Genomic DNA, 20,428 nt, shown 5'->3' with positions numbered 1-20,428 from the left:
CTCCTGTCTGTGCTCTGGGACTTCCTTGAGCTTGTCAGTAGCACTGGCCCTGAGCCCTGGAGGAGGTTCGGAGTTCTGTGCTTCCCACTGGAATCTCTGTGCTGCCTTCCCCTCCTCTCACCGCCCCCCGCCCCGGCCCTCCATCACTGCCCTCCGGCTGGTGTCCAGTCGCCTCTTGCCACACCTGGTGCCAGCCACAGCTCACCCAAAGAGGGGACAGACGTATCATCCCCCTTCCTAAGAGTCTGGGAACTAGCTCTCACAGCCAGACGGACAGGGAGAGACTCAAGGCACAGGACCAGAATTCTGAGGATACCACAAGGGTAAGTGGTTAGACATTATTAGGACAGCACTTCTCTCGGGACGCCTGTCTAGGCTTTGCTTTTGGGGGAAGGGAAGGAGGTAGGTCACCGATGGCAGAACAGCCACCTGGATTCCCACCATCTTACCAAGCTGGGGGGAGAATCCTGAGCTCCTGTTTTTCCCTTTGACTATCCCTGATCCTAGAAAAACCTGAGGGAAACCCCTCTATACCTTTCTTGAAGGATGAGAACTTGCCGAGTTAAGGTTCTGCTCTCCAAGGAGCCTATTTTCCCATTCCTACAACCACTTTGCTGGTGGCCCTTGTTTTCTGCCACACTTAACGAGGCGGGTGTGGCGGGCTGGCCCTCCCTGTGGGCACCTGCCTGGGTGCAGGTAGATAACCAAGCAAGAAGCAAGTGCTCTTCAGAGAGGAAACCGGACTGCACTGTTCGTGGCCCACGCCCCTTTGCAAGGCCAACAGAGCCTTAACCAAAGAGAAGAGTAGAACCAAAACACCGCCTTGGGTCTGTATACGAATGGGTTCCTGGGCTCAGAAATTACTAGCAATAATCACGTCCTTTATTTTCCCTAAGGAAAACCAGCTGCGCCCGTGGCTGGATACTGCCTGGTGTGGTTTAGGAGCCTTCATAGGTCAATGCAGAGGAAAACAGTAAATCAGAACCTTGGTTCTCTGTGCCCCCCCCCCCCGGCTTGGGCACAGAGCCAGAGAGCATCTGCTCTAGGCCTAGACCGGTAGACATGAATTCCCAACAGCCGAAGTGACAATAGCTCCTGTGATCTTCAACCACTGCCTGACTTCTCTCCTAAAAAGAATCTAACCCCATAGGTTCCTTATGTGGCAAAGACCACCTTAATCTAAATCCGGAGTGGGGCGAGTCTGGGCTACATTTTTTTAGCCTAATTTTCAAGCCTTGCTGAACTGTAGCCGACTAGAGAAGACCTGCCCTGGACCCATGCATCCTGGCTGGGGACTGTGACACTGGTGAATAACCAGTCCTTTCTGTTTGGTGGCCAAAACCAGCCAGCAGGAAGGGCCTGCCACAGAAGGCCTGTCTCCTTGTACGAGGCACGCAGCAGATGTTTGAGTAAATAGTGGCTGGCACGCCATTCCAGAAAGCGGGAACAGCAGTTTTCTAAGGACCGTTAGGAGACTGGCCAGGTATTTGAGCTTGTGTTTCCCTCCTTGACCTTAACCTCCCGCGTCTCCTTGCCCCACTCAGAGCCCTGCCGGTTCTTCTCAGTGGCTCTGTTCTCTACCCTGGCTCTCCTCCCGACTCCACGCAGCTCATGTTTCTTCCCCGCTTACCATGCTCCCAACCGCAGCTGGCATCTGTAATAACCTCTTTGCCCAGTGTCCGCGGCCCCGCTCCACAGCTGGTGCAGGAGAGGAGCCCTTCTGTGAAGGTGGGGGAAATGGCAAATAACTTCAGTCTGTCTTGTTTCCACTCACGGTAGCCTCGTACCCTCATGTTTGCTTTGTCCACTAAGGCCATTCCTTCACTTGATCGTAGAATCCCAACCCCAGAGCTCCCAGTCCCCGTCTCTGCGGCTCCTCCCACAGCACACAGCCGTCCAGAACATCGCACGTTCACTCCTGCCCCATACACTTTGCAGTGGGCCCTCTCCACCAATCTCATTTTACAACCGAAGAGGATCTGGTATCCCAGGCTGTGTGAACCAGACGATGGGGAGAAGGAGACCCCACAGTTAATGCAGTGAGAACAGAACTGGAAAGGAGTCTTATTCCAGGCCCTCCCATCTGGAATACCAAAGGGGGCCAGAGATGGATTCTGCTGCTGCGTCCTCTGCACAGAAAAGGATTGGTGATAAGGGTGAGCCCCCAAACTGCCCCAGTCACGGACAGGACTGGTAACCTCTACCGAGTTGGGGCGTGGACATACCGCAGCTAACCTAGGGTCAAGTACTGCGTTTCCCCATATAACACAAAAGGGAGCAAATCTCTTCTGAAGTCTGCCAACTCTCCCGAAGAGAAGAAAGCAGAGGTGAAGAAGCTTGCCTTGTTTAATGGGGAGAGAGAAAAGAAATGTGCCGGGACATGAGGTCTAGAGGTGTAGACAGTGGGCGGCGCCCGGATGGGAAGTGGAGGTGGCTTACACGGGGGAAGAAGCTCGTGCTGAGGGGTTCTAAGGAGGCTAGTGACAGTTTCATTCTGTTTCTTTGTATGCCCTTGTCCTACAGACAGGCGAGACAGCCCCCACCACAAGGCAGGAAGGTAGAACTGAACTCTGGCTGAAGATGGAGGGAACACACAGCTTCCTCAGTCTCGGGCTCAGATGGACAGAGGCAGATAGCTCCATATATACAAACTTTACAGAAAATAAATAAGGAGCTGTGATCAGCTTGACTAGGCTTCATCCTGGATTCTTCCCGCCACTGTGAGAAGTAATTCCAGGGCATTAGCTGGGAACCTTTCAGGCCCCTAGGCATGTTAGAAAACCCCCCCCAGGAGTCCACCTCAATCCCCACAGCTCCTCAGCATCGAGAACCCAAGCCCCTTGAACCCTGAAGCCCCCAGCCAGAGGGTCTCTGGAATGGGCTCAGGGCCCAGTGCCCATGTCCCAGGTTGCCAGGAGAGCACCCCTAGCACGGACGTTGGTTGCCGCCTGAGCCCCCTCCCCAGGCAGGATCACCGGGGTAGCCCCTCTGGTCCACAGAACCCTGACCCAGTCTCAGAGCGGGCACGGAAACAGATCCTGTTGCTTCCGAGGTCCTTGGGAGCCCCTTCAGGGCCGGGCCCCCTGCTCCATCTGTTGGTGCTGGCTCCGTACGGCAAACCTGTTGACATGCACAGGTATGGGTACGACGATCTTGGGGTTTCTTACGGGCTCCCCAGAACGGCTGCTCACATTGCCAGCTTTGATACGCTTCCACTTGGCCCGCCGATTCTGAAACCAGATCTTGACCTGCACCTCACTGAGCTTGAGGGCGTGGGCGATCTGGGAGCGCTCTGTCAAGCTCAGGTATTTCTTGCAATGAAACTCCTTCTCCAACTCCAAAAGCTGCTCACTGGTAAATGCTGTACGGCGCCGTCGGCTTTTGCCCCCAGGAGCTGTGACTCCCGCTGCCACCGGTGCCCCCTCCTCCGCTCCAGTCCCCAGGCTTCCCTTTAGCTTCGGTTTAGGTCCCAGGAGAGCCCCGGGGCCCCCTGCAGAACTGTCCAGGAAACCGTCGTCTTCGCTGTCACCGCCTGAGCCCTCTTCCTCCTGTTCGCTGCCTGCTGGGTCTCCTGCTGGTGCCTCCAGCTTCTCCTCATCTGAGCTGTACACTTTCCCCTCTGCTGTGGGGAGTGAGAACCAACGGACGGAAGGAGCAGGCGAGGAAGAGGCAGGCAGGTTGGAGGAGGCACGCGGAGCCGTGGCCAGGTGCGGACAGAATGGCAGCAGGGAGACAGAGACAAGGAAGGGATGAGATGGGGAGGAGACGAGACAGCACATCCAGGATAGGGGGTGGGGAAGAGGTTCAGGGAAGACAAAGAGATGGAAAGAAAGGTATTAACCAGCACAGATTTCACTACAGTGGGGGGGGGGGCAATAAGTATACATCAAAGGAACGCCATTCCCAGGACCAGGGCCCCTCAACTTCACCACCGCTGCCGCCTCACCTCAGTCTCCCTACCCACTGCCTTCCCAGCTTTCTCCAAACCCAGGCCAAGGGCTTTTCACTCATTTGCCACCCCTCCAAATCCAGACGGCACAGGGCCCAGAGTGAAGCAGTGTGGCGCCGGCTCGGGAGCCTTTCCGTTGCTCTAGGTAGGAGGCGGCGTGGGGGAGGAAGCGCTTCTGTGGGGTAGATGGGGCGATCACATGCCAGCCTGTTACTCTCCTAGGGATCCTCACCTGCCCCGGGGTTGAGCTCTGCTCTGTCTCCCCACTTCCCTTCTTCCCTGGATCTAGAATCTTAGAATCTCATTTCCAGATGGAAACGGAAGTCATCTATTCCCCATCCTCATCAAACCCCCCACCCCAAACCTGGGCCCAAGAAATGTTATCAAGGGATTTGGGAGGTGTCCTTACCCCCACTTCTAGTTCTCCTCGACCAGCGCGGCCAGCCCAGAAGGGGGAGCCCTCCCTGCTACAGGCCCCCTTGTCTGTGGCCAGAGCTGCTTCCCGTTGCTCAGCTCTCCCAGGCCCCTTTCAGTCCCTGCCCTCCTCCTCAACTGTGAAATGACATCATCCTTCCCCACCAAGGACGCCAGAGCGGCACAAACAGCTGCTTTCTGCTCAGGTCCCGAATCCTGAGACCCTGAGCTTGACGTCAGCGGGAGGAACTGGAGGGAATGTGGGAGAGGAGAAAGAAGTGCAACAAGGGAAGATGTAGAGAGGAAAATGGTAAAAGGGGGAATTTTGACTCATTTGGTAGACGCCTGATTATTTATAATTATAGCCAGATCAAGTGTCTTAAATCCATACGCAACTCTAATAGTTAATTCAATCGTTGGTTTTAATCCCACCCAAGGACAGTTTTGTCAGAACGGCAAATAACAGCAAATGTTTTCAGTAGTTGAGTTGTAAAACTGCTTTGTTTTCTGCCCAAAGGGCCAATACACAGCGAAACAAAAAGAAGAAAACCAACCAATAGGAAAGAGAACAAGAAGTGGGTAACCTGGACACTAACTAGTCAGCTCTTTAACACCGAGCTCACGGGTAAAGGGGTTGGGGTTTCATAAGGGCGGAAGTGCATCTGTCTGTAACCACCACACATCCCACAGACGCTCATAAACTCTGAGGTTGAGACCATGACCCGAAGTAAAAGAACTTCAGGGAACAGATAAATGCTTTATAAGAGAAGCAGGGTGTGTGACTGAACACCTTCCAGCACCCTCCCCGCCTGCCTGTGCTCCAGAAGGAGCGTCTCCGGGGTCTCCAGGACCAGCCCAGTACCTTGCCCATCCCCGGAGTTCCCTTCCCTTCCCTGATGCGATCAAGCTGCACCTGGAGAGCCATGTTTACACCTTCCTTAGAGGCCAGACTTCTCGGCCCACGTCCAGATCACCCACCTCCATCACACGCAGCCTCTCACACCTCGAGGGGATTTTTATCCCCAGCCCCTGCCCTTTCTTCCTTTAGGGCTTCATTCTTTATCTAATTTCAAACTCCACGTGGCGCACGCTCGTGTGGGCTCACCCAGCCTACCTATGTTACTCCTACTCATTGCTTTTCCTCAGTGAGCACTCTCTGTTCCCTCTAGCAGCTTCCCGGGCTTCTCGAGCACCAGCCTCACATCCATCCGTCCATCCGTCTGTCCCTTGGTCCATCTACAGAGGTTGCTCCTTGCCATATGTCCCACGCTTCCTCCCAGACCTCATTCTGGCCAAATCCATGTTGTTTTCTGCAAGAGTCACATCCTGGGTTCTCTTCTTCATTAACGGCTCCTCCCCACACTGTTTTCCATTTCCACAGAACTCAGACCTAACACGTCCCAAACAGAACTCCTGACCTCCCTCCCAAACGAGCTCTCCGCTGTCTGTACCCATGGCCTTCCCAGCTCGGTTAGTGGTAATTCCGTCCTTCTTTTTGTTCAAATCAAGCCTTGTTCCTCTCTCAACCCGTGTCCACTCCCAGAGCCCGCCCTTCACACCGCGTCCCCTGCATGCGACAAGTCCCAGTCAGCATCGTATCTGCCTGGTTCATCAACCTGTTCTCCAAACTGGTTTCCCTGCTCCTGTCCTCCCCTCCCCTCCCCTGCCTACCCCATGGCCCATCCCCCAGATGATTCCTCTGTTCAGAATACTATACTCTCTACCTAGATTTTTGCACTCGCTCATTTCCTGTCTCCTTCGGGTCCTTTACCAAGGAGACGTTCCCTTGGTACGTCTTTTTAAAATGAAAACTTTCAGTACTCCTATCTTCGGTTTCTGCTTTGTTTCTATAATACATGTCACCAACTTTATTCATTTATTTTATTGGCTGTCTTTTCCTATTAGAATATAAGCTTCATGAAGGTAGGGATTTGTAATATACCTTTTCACTGCTGTATCTTCAGCATCTAGAAAATTATCTGCACAGAGTAGGCACTCAATAAATACTTGTTGACTAAATAAAAAACTATTCCCAAGCACTTTCTCCCCCTCCCCCCGTCTCCACCTCTGTTCTTCCTTTCCCAAGCCTCTCCTAAGATATTCCCCGCAGCCCGACCCCATCCAGTGCCCAGAAGACATTCTCTCCATGAGTATTATCCTACCCACTTCTCAGTATGCCTTCTGATCTCACATTAGCTGGAGAGAAACCGTCTGCAGTGGGGATCTATAGAATCTTATGCTCAAAGAAATAAGGGAAAATCCTTCACATCCTTACTAAATCCTCTTTCAATTTTAAAACCTGGTTTGTAGTACATAATAACAAAAAGCATAATGAAAGCTTGTAAAAACTCAGCCCAATATTACAATATTCTAAACAGCTGGTAAAAAGGCAGACGCTGGATTTCAGGGCTTGAAGGATGAAATCATTTAGCACAGTTACAAGCGCCCAGGGGGTGTCCAATAAATCTAAACTGATGATGATTGAGGGGAGGCTCCCAGGTTCCTTGATCTGGCAGGGCCCTCCCGAGATCATATCATCCCTCCCTCTGTCTTCAGACAGATTCCATAAAATCAAGCCCACGTAAGCAGACCTCCCTCAGTGCTGCTTTGAAAGCCGTACAAGGGGCACAGGTTCACAACCTCTCTTGGTTACTTGATCCCGGTGGGATGCTGAACGGCAGGGCAAGAGTTTCTCTCTGAGCCTTTATAATCCTGACTTTGAGGCCCCTGATCGGCAACTCTTGGAAGGAGGTGGGGGTGGGGCAATACGAGAAAGCAGCCAGGAGGGGGAAATACAGCTCCGCTCTCAAAGGACAGGGTCTGGGGCAGTGAGTGACACTGCGATGTGGGAAAGAAAGGGCCAAAGCAGGCAGAAAGAGGACTGGGACAGGAGACAAGTGGGGCAGACATAGTGGCCAGAGAATGAAATGATGAGTCAGAGAAGCTGAAGGGGCTGGAAAGCTTAGAGAAGGGATAGAAAAAAGAAAAAAGAAAATCATACCCCCTACCTTTCTTCCTCCAAAACACTGCTGCAGTTGGAGCAAAGCAAAACATCTTCACCCTGCCACACGCTCTTTGCTCCACCAAGACGGGCACTTGAAGGTGCAGTCCATACCCAGAGTGAAGGAAAGCGATTCAGTGGACTCGGATAGGCCACAGAGCAGCCCGGTTCTTAACAACATAGGATCCTGAAGTGGCTTACTATTTTCTTATGGGTTAGCTAAAAACTAAGCGCAAGCTACGTGAATAATTGGACTTGGTAGATATAATGTCCATAGAAGTAAATGACTAATTGCAGATGCTATAATTGGTTGATATGAGAAAAAAACAAAACCCAAAACCTTGATCCATAAAATGAGGCTTCTCCAAAAAATTTTACATGAGAAACGATTCTAATGAGAATAATTTTAGCAAAAGGAAAATGTTTAAATTGGAAACAATTTGACTATGTCCATAGGTAGGCCAAACAGATAGAAAGGTTCTGTTGTATACGAAAATGAGATTATTGGTAATATAAGAGTATATTGAGTTTTCAGCTTGTTCCTTACGTGTAAGTCTAAGTCTGAAAGAAGTGTGGTGTCTATCCAGGGGGAATGACTATAGGGCAGACCGGTTATTAGGAAACATCTAGAGTTCTTGTGAATTCTCGTAGTGGATGCTATTATCTTAAGAACCAGAAATCACAAGGTTTGAACCGTGATTATTTGTCAAGCCCATACCAGGGGCATTCTTCCCACCTCCAGAGAGCAGTACTCAGGCTCCGGGGACATACTTGCATGGGGTCTTGATTCCAAGAGGAAGGGAAGCAGACCAGAGATATAGAAAAGCCCATCTTGTGAATGGATCTGGTCAGGGAGGGAAGAGATCAAGGGCCAAAGAATCCATGGTCGGTATTCTCCAGGAGAACAGATAAATAGCACCAGATTTGCACTATCTCGAGGGGGAGTCCACAGCTGTGGTCGCCAAGAATGGTGGGCCTGAGTTGTGGTGCTGGAAAGTGGAAAACCACTTTAGACCCCCAGCTATGGAAAGTGGAAAACCGCTTTAGACCCCCAGACAGAGCGCCTCTGCTGCCCCTCATCCACCCTCTTCTGTTTTAGCTTCTATAAAATCAACAGCCTTTATTATTCGCTGAAGAGAAGTCTCTCCCCCATTACACTCAGTTCTGACTTCTCTTCCTCACACTCCCCCAACTACTGTCAGGACAGTCAGTCTCCTTCTGATCATCCTGGGTCAACTACTCAGCTTCCTGAATACAGAAACAATTGAGTGGGGGGCACCTGGGTGATCAGTTGGTTAGAAGTCTGCCTTCGGCTCGGGTCATGATCCCAGCACACTGGGACTGAGTCCCGCATCGGGCTCCTTGCTTAGCAGGGAGTCTGCTTCTCCTCCTCCCTCTGCTGCTCCCCCCACCCCCCGCTTGTGCTCTCTCTGTCAAATAAGTAAGTAAAATCTTTAAAAAAAAATGGGTGAGGTCAAAAGGTGGAAAGAAACCCAGGTCATCCCTCAAAAAGAGGTACATTTACCACCACTCTAGATGATGCCCAGGACAGAATTATTTCTCTGTTCTTTCCGGAGACAGTAGTTTCTCCCATCATTTACAGCAATTAGCTCACTTTCCATTTGTGTTTCACTCGCCCCCGTTAATTTCACGCTACTCCTCCTCCCTATAACTTCAGGTGCAATAAGGAACATTCATTTTCACGTTCTCTCTCTCCACTCTTCCTGTGACCCTTCAGCATTCCTTACTGCAAATTGACATGGGAATTTTCTCTACACCATTGCAATCCAGAACCCCTCCGACCTTCATGACAGGTTCAGGGCAATTTCCCCACCACTCAGAGCTCCCCTCATGACGGAGCAGCACTACCGTTGCCAAGGGCACCCTTGTTACCTTCGACATTCCAAAACATTTTCACACTTATTATTTACCTTGAAGCAACTCACTGAAATCGAGTAGACCTATTAGTAGTACTAATGGAAGGTTGGTAACCTTATCTCAGGTGAAAAAACTGAGTTTCCGAAAGATTAAATGATTCTCCTAAGTCACACAGCTAGAGATAGATTAATGTCTAGAAACTTGGTCTCTGAAATCTCCAACCAATGCTCCTTCTATCCTTTCCCCTCCCGCTCCAAGAAAATGCCCAGATGCCTCATCAGATAAATAACCTTGCTACCCAGTTTCAGTCCAGACCCCATCCCTTTCACTGATCACTCCAGAGCCCCAGCCTGATCATTAATACCTCCCCTTAGACACTCAGAGAAGGCTCTTAAAATTACCGTAGGAGAGGCCCCACCCACCAAATTTACCTTGAATAGGCTGTTTGTCCTGTCATTTCCCCAAGACAAAATTCCTATCAGATCAATTTTTTTTTCTGTCATTATTGGTTTGTATGATGTAATCTTACCAGTCAGCGTTCCTTTTATTTAGAAATGCATTTTCTCGTTTTAAAAATACCATTGCCAAACTCTGGAAACAGTTTTGGTTTAATATCCTTTTTTTTTTTCTAGCTTCTAGTTTACAAATGTGTCATCCCCCCCGCCAAGTGCAGTCTTTCCCGTGCAGGAATCAGCGTCACCGAGGAATAGACACTTTTCTACCGTCTTCATCTCTCTCCACCTTCCTCATTACAGAGCTCTCTTCAGAGCTCCTCTCCCGGTGTCCCTTCCATCACCCCAGGGCCACTTCTCCAGCCGGAGAGAAGGCTTTCCTCCCCGATACTGAAAGGAGCTAAGATACATCCCTGCCCTCTTTCTGCTCGAGGTAGACGTCTGTTCGGGGTTTGCTTTGTCTGCCCAGCATCCCTTCCTCCTTTTGTCCACTAACAACACCCCCTTCCTTTGGGCACTGCTTCTCATCAACCACCCAGGACAGTGGGACTGTCCATCACACTTCCCCACCTTCATGACAACGTAGGCACGTGACCTGCATCTGACCAATCCTAACATCCCATCTCGCCCATCTCCCTGGAGACTGGACTCAAGCTAGTTAATCAGTCACCCTAGAATTTTGTGTATGCTAGAATCCACTGGGGTCTCAACCTGGGATCATAAAAAATTAGAGCTGCTTATGTTTGTGCCCTTCCTTACTTCTCTTAAGGAGAGAACGAGGCAAAGGAAGAGAGAGGAGCCGGGTTGAAAGGAAAGAAAGATCTAGCAATACGGCTTGCATTTCTGGATCCACGCACCTCCTGTACTTAGAGTCACGTGAATCAATAAATGCCCATTTTAGCTTAAACTGGAGTTGAGGTACTGTCACTTGCAAACCAAAGAGTTCTACATCCAATGCTGTAACTGGAAGTGACAATGATCACATGGCTCCAGGGGAAGTGAGCCTCTCCACCTCACTCCCACAGCTCGCCCATCCCAAATAATGTCTCCACGTTACCTGAAAGTATTCATAATACCACCACCTAATATTCCACCAGCTTGAAATTCACTTGGATTTTTAAAAAATCTCCTTGGAGCACCTGGGTGGCTCAGTCGGTTAAGCACCTGATTCTTGACTTCGGCTCAAGTTATGATCTCGGGGTCATAAGATCCAGCCACGTTGGGGCACCTGAGTGGTTCAGTCAATTGGGCATCTGCCTTTGGCTCAGGTCATGATCCCAGGGTCCTGGGATCAAGCCCCACATCTGGCTCCTGGCTCGGTGGGGAGCCTGCTTCTCCCTTTGCCTGCGGCTCCCCCTGCCTGTGCTCTCTCTCTATCTCTCTACATGTCAAGTGAATAAAATCTTAAAAAAAAAAAAAATCCAGCCCCTCATAGGGCTCCACGCTCAGTGGGGAGTCTGCTTCTCCCCTTCTCCCTTACCCCCACATCCCACTCTCTCTCTCAAATCAATAAATAAATCTTTTTTAAAAATCTCCTTAATCCATCTGAGTATGAATTATTTTAATCCAGTAGCTTTGCTCCTAACATCAAGCTGAGATCAGATATATGAGAGAATAGGAATTGTGGCAAAGAAAGGAGAGGTGTTTTTTTATATATACAATGTAAAGAAAAGAAGAACAGGCCCCAGTGGGACACAGAAGGGCTTCGGTAGTCTTGGGATCCACAGAGAATGTTGAAATGCGAGACAGAGAAACCAAAGGAGGGAGAAAGAGCCAAAGAAAAAACGTGAAATCTGCTCTTACGAGACGCATACACTGGTTCTCTTCTGGCCTTCCCCCCAGAAACACCTCGCAGAATACAGTGCTATTTCTATCATTACTCCCAGAGGTATCTCTCCTTGTCATACAGAGTGTCACCTATCCTAGCCAGTTCTTAATAAAGAAGTCTTCCCCAACTTAATTCCCAGGCACGCTCCCCATCCATTTCCAGTACAAGGACAATACCAGGAATTTCTTGCACACTGATTACTTTAGGATGCTTGACAAGCACCTTCTCACTTAATCCTTAACTCCGTGAGCTAAGTATTGTTGCCCTATTCTGCTTGTGAGCAAGCTGTGACTGCAGACGTTAGGGTTTTGCTGTTGATATTTCTCTCACAAAAAAAGAGTAGCGTCAAGATCTGTATCCAAAGCCCATGCTCGTTCCTCCGCGCCGCACCCCATCTCTTTTGTGAACACTGAATTCCCATGTCCCCTGTCACAAATACCGTACCAGATGAAGAAATAATAGAGAAGGCCAGGGACTGATTCCACAACTTTTCCTTTTCTCACTCCCTGATGGGCACGGCTTCCTTCCCCACCAGGGCATCAGGCACAATTGATCCCCAATCTTTTTGGCCTCAGTACGATCGCTCACCTTCATGAAATGTTTCTCTCATTTAATATGACAAATGTACACAGCCATAGCTCAAGTCACCCCTCCCCGATCCCAGATGACGAAGCCTTTTCTGTCCTGAAGCCCAGACCTGATTTCGCCTCAAGATACACATATCCCAGCCCACCTCCTCTTTGGCTGCCACGACAATTCAGCACTGGGAAGTAGAGAATTTCCCCCAATCCCTTTGCTCAGGATGCTTTTTTTTTAAAGGAAACAATTCATTAATAGAGGTATCCTTACAGATAAAACTGAATCGTAGAGCTGGAAGTGACTGGAGATCATCTAAACCAAACCGCTAATGGTACTGATGAGGAAGTTAAGCTACAGAGAGGTGTGGCCAGCATCCCTCAATCCCGTACTCCCCGTGTGTGCCCATCGCGGAGAATAGCTGTCACTCACTCCAGCCCAAAGCGCTTCTTACCTTCGCTCTTAGGATAATTTCCTCTTCCTCCCTTCTCTTCCCATTGCTCCCAATACAGACTTCCATTGTAACACCATTTCCTCAATCCAGTCAAGAAATCCATCTCCCATTACCCCTAGTTCAGAAGTATCTTTCTGTTTCTCCCATCCTCAGTTTTCGCATCCTAGTCTCTGGGAGTCCCTGCAGCCCGTTGCTTCTAACACAGATTCTCAGTTCGCCACTTGAAGGTCACTGCTTTCCCATCCACAGTGGGAAGGGAATGAAGACACTGCTTCACAACCACTTCCTATGACAACTTCATTCACCTTGTGGGAGTTGCCGTCCTATCACACCAAATTCAAGCATCTCGTCCCCCTAAGTTGTTTCTCCCAGTTAGCACACCAGTATTTCTTCCACGTGACGCTGACACTTTGCTCCCGTATTTCTCCCGTATTGAAAAACTCTTCCCCGCTGCTGCCAACCCAGACCGCTTTGCTCGCCGTCATGACGAGTGTAGCCAGGGGCACCACCACTGGCATCGAGAGCTCTGTCCTTTACACTGGTTTGGAACCAGGGCTTCTCTCTTACCCCACAGCATGGGGCTTTTTTTCCTGCTCCCTCTAGATAAAAATTCTCTCCCACCAAACTCTTTCCTTGTCATCGTTCCTATTTAAGTTTCCCTCTTTTTGTCCATCCGCTCCACCATGCTCTCATTTCTACTTCCTCATTCCCAGCTTTAAGGCAAAGATCCTTCTTTCCTGATTACTTCCGAGGCAAATTCCTGCCTATAGCTTCCCATCGTAACATTACTCTCGTTGCAAAGCACTTTGTTCATCATGCCATGTTCCTCCTTTCCAATTAAAATATTCCCCTCATTATTTCAATTACTGCCTTGCTCCCATTACTCCCAGTATAGACTAGTTATGCCCAGCACTCTAAGTATAAGAATTATCCCCCTAATCATCTAAATATTTATCTCCACATTTCCATTTGCCACTGTAGAGATCTCCCTTCTCTATTCAACCCTCCCAAGTGTTACCTTCACTGTGGTATAAGGTACCTCAGTATCCCATTCCGATGCTTCAGATATAATTTTCTTACCATTTCTGGGATTTCTGTCTCTCAACTAGGGGTTCTTTTTTTTTTTTTTAAAGATTTTATTTATTTATTTGACAGAGATAGAGACAGCCAGCGAGAGAGGGAACACAAGCAGGGGGAGTGGGAGAGGAAGAAGCAGGCTCATAGCGGAAGAGCCTGATGTGGGGCTCGATCCCAGATCGCCGGGATCATGCCCTGAGCCGAAGGCAGACGCTTAACCGCTGTGCCACCCAGGCGCCCCATCAACTAGGGGTTCTTAACCTTTTTTGTGCCATGAACTCCTTGGCAGTCTGATACAACACCTTCTCAGAATAATGCGGTTAGGGTATATAACATAAAATGTACAGGATTACATTAGAAGGCAACTATATAAAATTGCAGTTTTCAGATATTTAAAAATGAATTTGTGTTATAATCATGTTTCTTTGTTAATTCATTAAACAAGATGCCTCCAAAGTCTATAAATTTATAAGAAAATATCTATGATTTCTGTTGGTGACACAAATCTGTTACTGCTGAAACTACTATGGTTTCTGGCCTACACTCATAACTGAAGAAAATGCCAAATTTTAGTTAGAAGTTCATAAAAATAAAGATATAATTTTCCCCCACTCATAATGAACAGATCCTTTTATAAGAGGTCCATGAAATCCATGTTAGAACCCTACTTTAAACATCGAAGCTAGAAAAACAAGCTTTTATTTTATGGAATTGACGCAAATATTAAAAATAATCTGAATCAAAACCTTTATGTTACAGATGAGGACACTGAAGCCTAGAGAAGTTGTAAGACTTTGAGTCTCCCATAGTGTCTTGAATATGCTAAGTCCGTAACAGACACTCAGTAAACGTTCCCTGAATTGAAGGAAGCAATTTGCCAAGGTTTCGCAGCTAAGTGACAAAGCTGGCACCTCAGCCCGTGTGTCACGACTCCTCGACTCCTCGATAAATGTTCTTTCAATCACATTAAGTTAAAGCAACATGTGCCTTTCTATAAATGCCAATGGAGCAAACACTCCCACTGTGTGCTTTTCCTCAACATTTCTAGGAAAACACGGGTCTCCATCACTTCCAAGTAAAATTCCCCTCCTGTTTCTAACAACAGAAGTCTCTGATTCTGTGCCACATTATTATTTCCTGTTTTTCTCTCATCAGTAAATACATCTTGACGGTCATAATGGGTACCTATTCAAAAATTAATCGATGGTCATCTAAAATGTTCTCCCGCTATAATTGAGTGCTTAGCTTATAGCAATCAGCCCTCAAATATCATGCTCCTAGGAAGTTTCCCAAGTCTCCTTGCATGATTTCCATCATTACTGCCAATCTCTGTTCAGAAATTAGCAAATTTTGGGGCGCCTGTGTGACTCAGTCAGTTAAGCATCCAACTCTTGGTTTCAGATTATGATCTCAGGGTCCTGGGATCGAGCCCCATGTCGGGCTCTGTGCTCAGTGGGAATTTGCTTGAGATTCTCTCCCTCTCCCTCTGCCCCTCCCCCTGCTCACTCTAAGATAAAATTGTTTTAAAAAATTAGGTTTTTTTTTCTTTTTAGTTTTTAAAAATAATGTTCACTAGGGACACCTGGGTGGCTCAGGTCATGATCCCAGGGTCCTGGGATCCAGTCCAGCATTGGGCTCCTTGCTCAGCGGGGAGGCTGCTTCTCCCTCTGCCTGCTGCTCCCCCTGCTTGTGCTGTCTCCCTCTTTCTCTGACAAATAAGTAAATAAAAATAAAATAAAAATAATGAAACAAAATAATGTTTACTACACTGCCATCTCCCGGGTTCATTCCATCACATTCTCTTTCCTATATCATCTCAATGTTTTCTTTTCAAATGTTTTCTTCACCATGCTCAATACTGGCATTATCTTTCACGTCAATCTCTCGCTAAATTTTTATCATCCATCCAACAATTATATTTGGATTGTCTACCATCCTTCACTTCTTACGTCTTTGTTTTCAAGCAATCCAACTCCTTCCTCCCTGAATCATTGCCCTAAGCACCCCCAGCTTAAAGTTTTCTTCTGCATTTCTCCAGATGGACAGCTCTTTCCATCACGCCCCCCAGCACACGGGACATCCTTACCCATCGGTGCTGAAATGTGCACATCTTCAAGTCAGCTCGGATCACTCCAGGCAGAGTTCACAGGCACCTTCACACAACGCAGGGTCGCCACTGCCCCACTCACTCACGGCAGAATTCTCTTTCCCTTCTCTCGTTTAGACTTTACGGCTGTCTTTTCCCCATTCTTCTAATACATCGAAGACTTCGCTATCACCCCAATTCAAAGCTCCTTTTCCCCATCACTCTCACGTGACTCTGCTCTTACGACTCTCTAGATCTGTCATGTGGATGAATTCAAGTCACCACTGCCCACGTGAGGCCACTGACCCTTTGAAACGTGGCTAATCTGAACTGAGATGTGCTGAACGTATAAAATATACACTGGATTTCAAAGATAATACGGAAGGAAGATATAAAAGATCTCAAGTTTTTTTATATTGAGTAATGCTAAAATAGTATTGGACATAATGATTTAAATAAAATATATTATTAAAATTAATTTCACCTATTTATTTCCACCTTTTTAAGATGGCTAATAATATTCTAATTACATAAATGGCTTGCTAGACAGCACTACTCTGGGGTCTTCTGCTGATTCATACTTTTAAATCTTCTCTATGAATTCAAAATTCTCTCCTCTTTTATCACTTCTACTAAGACACCTTCCCCAATTATCCTCACTGTTCCCCACATTCTAAACCCAGAATTATTTTCAATCTAACATTCTCAGTACCTCTTCTACCCATTATTTCTGTACGTGGTATTTCTTTTTGCCTGATAATATAGCTTCTGCCCCTGCAGCTGAGTCAGAATCAAGTTGTTTTCTCCAGCATCAGTTGTAGTCAGGTGGTGTCTATGTTAACTCGAAGCAAATTTTCAAAAAAAAAAAAAAAGTAATTCCCAACAAAAAAGAACTTCATTCATCATTCTCCAGATTGGCCTATCTTCACTATAATTTCATTTAACAGCGTTAGTAACTGTAAAACATTAAACAAATATAAATTAATAATTTCAGACCAATGTCACCCATTCACACTAGAACAGTAATTCCTCCTCTGTCATTTTAAAGATAGCATTCTTTCTCCAAACTCTTCTAATGTTGAGGTTTCAATCCCATTATTCAAGCAAAAACTCTCATTTCACGCTAAATACTCTAATACAATTTCCAAAATAGAGTATTCGTTTTCCCACCATTTTCAGCACAGGCCATGTGTCATCACTCCCCAAACCGATTTTATGTCTAACATTTCTGGAATTTCTTTTTCTTTTCTCAACTACTTCAGGAGAAGAAAAATGAAGCCTGGGCAGGTGGGCGTGAGTGGTGTGGTGAGGAAGACTCAGGAGAGTCTGTACTGAGAATGGTACGAAGTGGGGGTCGCAGATAGATCTCCCAGTCTCTATCCTCCTTGTTTGTTTCTTCTGAAATCTCTCCTTCCTGCCCTGCCCCCCAAGCCCCACGACAAACCCTTTACGTGTACCTCTTCCCAGTACGAGCCATTACCTTTGCTCTACCGTCTCTCAGCATCCTCCCTCTGTAAGCTCTCCTTCCCATCATTCTTGTCTTTACTCCAAGAACAAGTGTCTTTTGATTGCTTCCAATATCTTCCTTAGATGATGATCTTTCCTTCATTATTCTCTCTATATAAATTCCAGTTTACTATCACTCCCAGTATTAAAAAAAAAAAACCTTTTAAAAAAATCACTCCTAGTGTTGACACTTCCCTGTTTCCCACCAGGACATTTATTTAGCTCCTTCCCAAGCCTCTCAAAACAGAACTCTTTCACACACCATTTCTGATCCAGAGATGCTGTTCCCTCTTCCTCTAGCCCAGGCTAGAAATCCTTCATACCTCTCTCTTCCAGTAGGCAGACCTCTTCTCCCTCATATTTTCCCTTTGGATAATCTGGGGATAGTGCGCACTTGTTGGCCCTTCCTTTCCTCTATTCTTCTTTCCTCAGTATTTCTCTTCTGTTCTTTTCCTCTGCTTACACCCCCCTACACTATCTGATTTTACAGCCAATATTCTACCTGCTTCAGAAAAGAGCCTTCATTCTACAAATGGGTCAAAAGAAACAACTGAGGGGAACATGAAAGAGTAGGACAAGTTCTCCCATGGTTTAGGCATATTCCTCCCCAGCTCCTCCCCTAGCATGTCTCCCTTTCTGCTCCCCCTCAGCTCGTCTCTTCCTCAGGTGTCTGCTTGCTCCTCCAGCTCCTATTGCCCCCAAGCCATCCCTCTGATGGTCTGCCTTGCTCTTTTCTGCCTTAGGACTATTATTCTGAAAATCCTACTGATCCGTTCTTCCGCCCATCCTGCCAGCTGCTCCTCCTCCCCTCCGCTCCGGGCCCTCTCCTCTTGTGGACGTTTCCTCCCACTTTCCAGTTGCTGCTCTGTCATTTCCTTTTGATCCTCCTTAGGAGATGCTGCTCAGACTTTAGCCACTGGATCCCCCTGGCCCAACCAGGTACGAAAACAACAGCAGAATCCTCAAAGCCAAAATGCCCAGGGCTGAAGGGGAAAAGGGGAGGAAGACAGGCCCTGTAGCAGCACTTGGGGTCTGAAAGTGGTTAGACCTTCGGACAATTTCAAGGAAGGGCCCAGAAACATATCACCGGGAACTGTCTTCTCCTGGCAAAGGACAAAAGGACTCTTGGATCTCCTCCTTGCCTCTCCTAGAGTCAGCCCCCAGGCCTCCCTGGGTCACTGTTACCTGCTAAGCTGATGTGACGAATGGTTAAGCAGAGGTGGATTTATCCTGGTGCTAAAGAAGTTTAAGCTTCAGGAACCCCACACTTGCACGCAGCCTGTTTTTCTTAAACAGAGTCCACTAAATTGTGTAAGCTCTGGATCTCACCACACCTGGGTCTGCCCCTGGGTACGGGAAAGCTTTTCTGGCACCTAGGGGTTGAGGATCGATTAGGGAGGTCAGGAGGGCTCCGGGTAGCTTGATTCTGAACAGGGTTCGGTTTAATACACCCTGCCTCTATTGAGAGAGCATCTTCCCCTGAATTATCTCTTGGCTGAATCTCACTGGTTCCAGAATCTTAGCTACATTCTTGACTCCAGGCATTTGTGCCACGCCCAACCCAGCCCAGCCTTTAGCCTCCATCTTGACCTCCGGGTCAGTCCTGGTACAGCAGGTGCTAGGCCCCCTGCTAGCTAATGTTCCCTTAGGCCCCCTACTCAGTTCTTCAAGGCTGATCTCTAAATACGCCAGTTCAGAAGTGATCTCTACTACTAAGGCAAAGACAGGTCACCACCGTGGTCACCACTGCTTTAAGACCCTCCCTTTGCCCCTGCATTCACAGAGCCTATTTGGGGTCAATACAAGCTTCTCAGGAGCCAGAACTGCCTTCCCCTTTCTGAATTGACAGCTGCCCCAGTGTACCTTCACCCTATGGTCTTGCTAAGTGTCCCCAGGAATCCCACACTTGCAGCGTCTCTATGCTATGCAGAGGAGAAAAATGAAGGGATTCTTAAAATCTCAGGGAAGTGGGAGCCAAGGCTTGAGGACTAGAATGCTGGGAGGAAAGGTACTAATTTGGAAAGGAGTACTGGGAAGTCTTTGGTGCGGCTTCAGGCACTCTGGAAGACAGAGCAGGGCAGCGGTTCCGGGATCTAGAGGTGCCGTGTTTGGAACAGAATTGGAGGTGGTTCTGCAGAACCCGACATCTGGGGGTCTGGGATTCCAGGGCTCCAGGCAGGTGCTGAGATTCTGAGCAGGCTGCTGTCTGGGATTTCCCAGTGAACGAGCCTCCCGCCCGGCGCCCCGGTCGGCCCAGCACTTACCCGGCAGACTTGGGAAAGTCTCTGAGAAGTGCGGAGGCGGGGGCGGTGGGGGCTCTGCCACTTTCTCCCGGGTGGGCAGCAACTCGTCGGCTTCCAGCCCACCCTCCGGGCGTCGGCCGCCCGGCTCAGGGTTGTTTCGGGCGGCAGTGGCGGCAGCGGCAGCGGCGAGCTCCTGGGGCCCGTAGAAGGCGTCGGGCGGCTCCGCGAAGCTGGGCAGCGCGGTGGTCAGCGCCACCATCGAGGGCACGGCCTGGCCCAGTCCCGCACAGAAGGTGTTGGTAAGGCGGCCGGCAAAGGAGGCTAGTGGGGCGAGAGGCGGGAGGCCAGCAGGCAGCGGTGCAGGGGCCAGCGCCTGCGGCAGCACTAGCGGCCGGTAGGGCATGAACATGGGATAGCCGGTGTAGAGCAAGTGGCCGGAGCGAGGCGGCGGCGGCCCGATCAGGGAGTCGATGGAGAAGGCAGTGCCCGGGCCCCCACCACTGCCCCCGCTGCTGCCCCCGGGGGCACCCCCGCCTCCAGCTCTCTGCATCGTGCCCGGAGCTACGGCCGCCCCGGGGCGCTGCCCTCTGGGCGCCGCGGTGCGCCCCGCGGCTCGGGCGCCCCGCGTGGACACGCAGGGCTCGCTCCCAGGCTCCCGGCCGAGGTGGCGGCGGGGCGCGGGCTCGGCGCAGTGTGGCTCCGGCGCCGCGCTCCCTCTCTCTCATAAGGAGGGAGGGGGCGGGCGAGCGGGCGGGCTGGGGGTGTCGCCCTCCGGACTCATCCATCTTCCTCAAATTACGCTTCACTTCCTCCCTCCGCCCGCCGCTGCCGCGCCCGGCTCCGCTCCCTCCGCAGAGCCCGTTCCCAGCGGCCCGGCCGGCCGGCCCGGGACCCCCGCCCGCCCCCCGCGGCCCAACCAACTATTATTAATGGAGATTGATGAGGCCGGACACGCCGCTTTGTG

The 20,428-nt window shown here is 49.2% G+C and overlaps 1 protein-coding gene across 1 annotated transcript; it reads right to left on the bottom strand.

Annotated features, from left to right (window-relative positions):
• Nucleotides 1–58: 58 nt before the first annotated feature.
• On the bottom strand, nucleotides 59–20,014 carry GBX1 (gastrulation brain homeobox 1). Its single transcript, XM_008688650.2, has 2 exons — nucleotides 19,486–20,014; nucleotides 59–3,622 (listed from the first exon to the last, which is right to left on the bottom strand). The coding sequence occupies exons 1-2, from the start codon at nucleotides 20,012–20,014 to the stop codon at nucleotides 3,069–3,071; spliced, it is 1,083 nt and encodes a 360-aa protein (XP_008686872.2). The 3' UTR covers nucleotides 59–3,068.
• Between the last annotated feature and the right edge of the window lie 414 nt (nucleotides 20,015–20,428).

Source organism: Ursus maritimus, unplaced genomic scaffold, assembly GCF_017311325.1.
Source record: "Ursus maritimus isolate PB19 unplaced genomic scaffold, ASM1731132v1 scaffold_3, whole genome shotgun sequence".
NCBI lineage: Eukaryota > Metazoa > Chordata > Mammalia > Carnivora > Ursidae > Ursus > Ursus maritimus.
Note: the sequence above shows the minus strand (reverse complement) of the source record. Positions and strands in the feature narration are given on the sequence as shown.

Excerpts from the sequence above, each read along its gene's own strand:
- GBX1 (XM_008688650.2), bottom strand. The coding sequence starts at position 20,014 with ATGCAGAGAGCTGGAGGCGGGGGTGCCCCCGGGGGCAGCAGCGGGGGC. Across the intron at positions 3,623-19,485 it reads GACTTTCCCAAGTCTGCCGG|CAGAGGGGAAAGTGTACAGC; the intron begins GTAAGTGCTGGG and ends CACTCCCCACAG.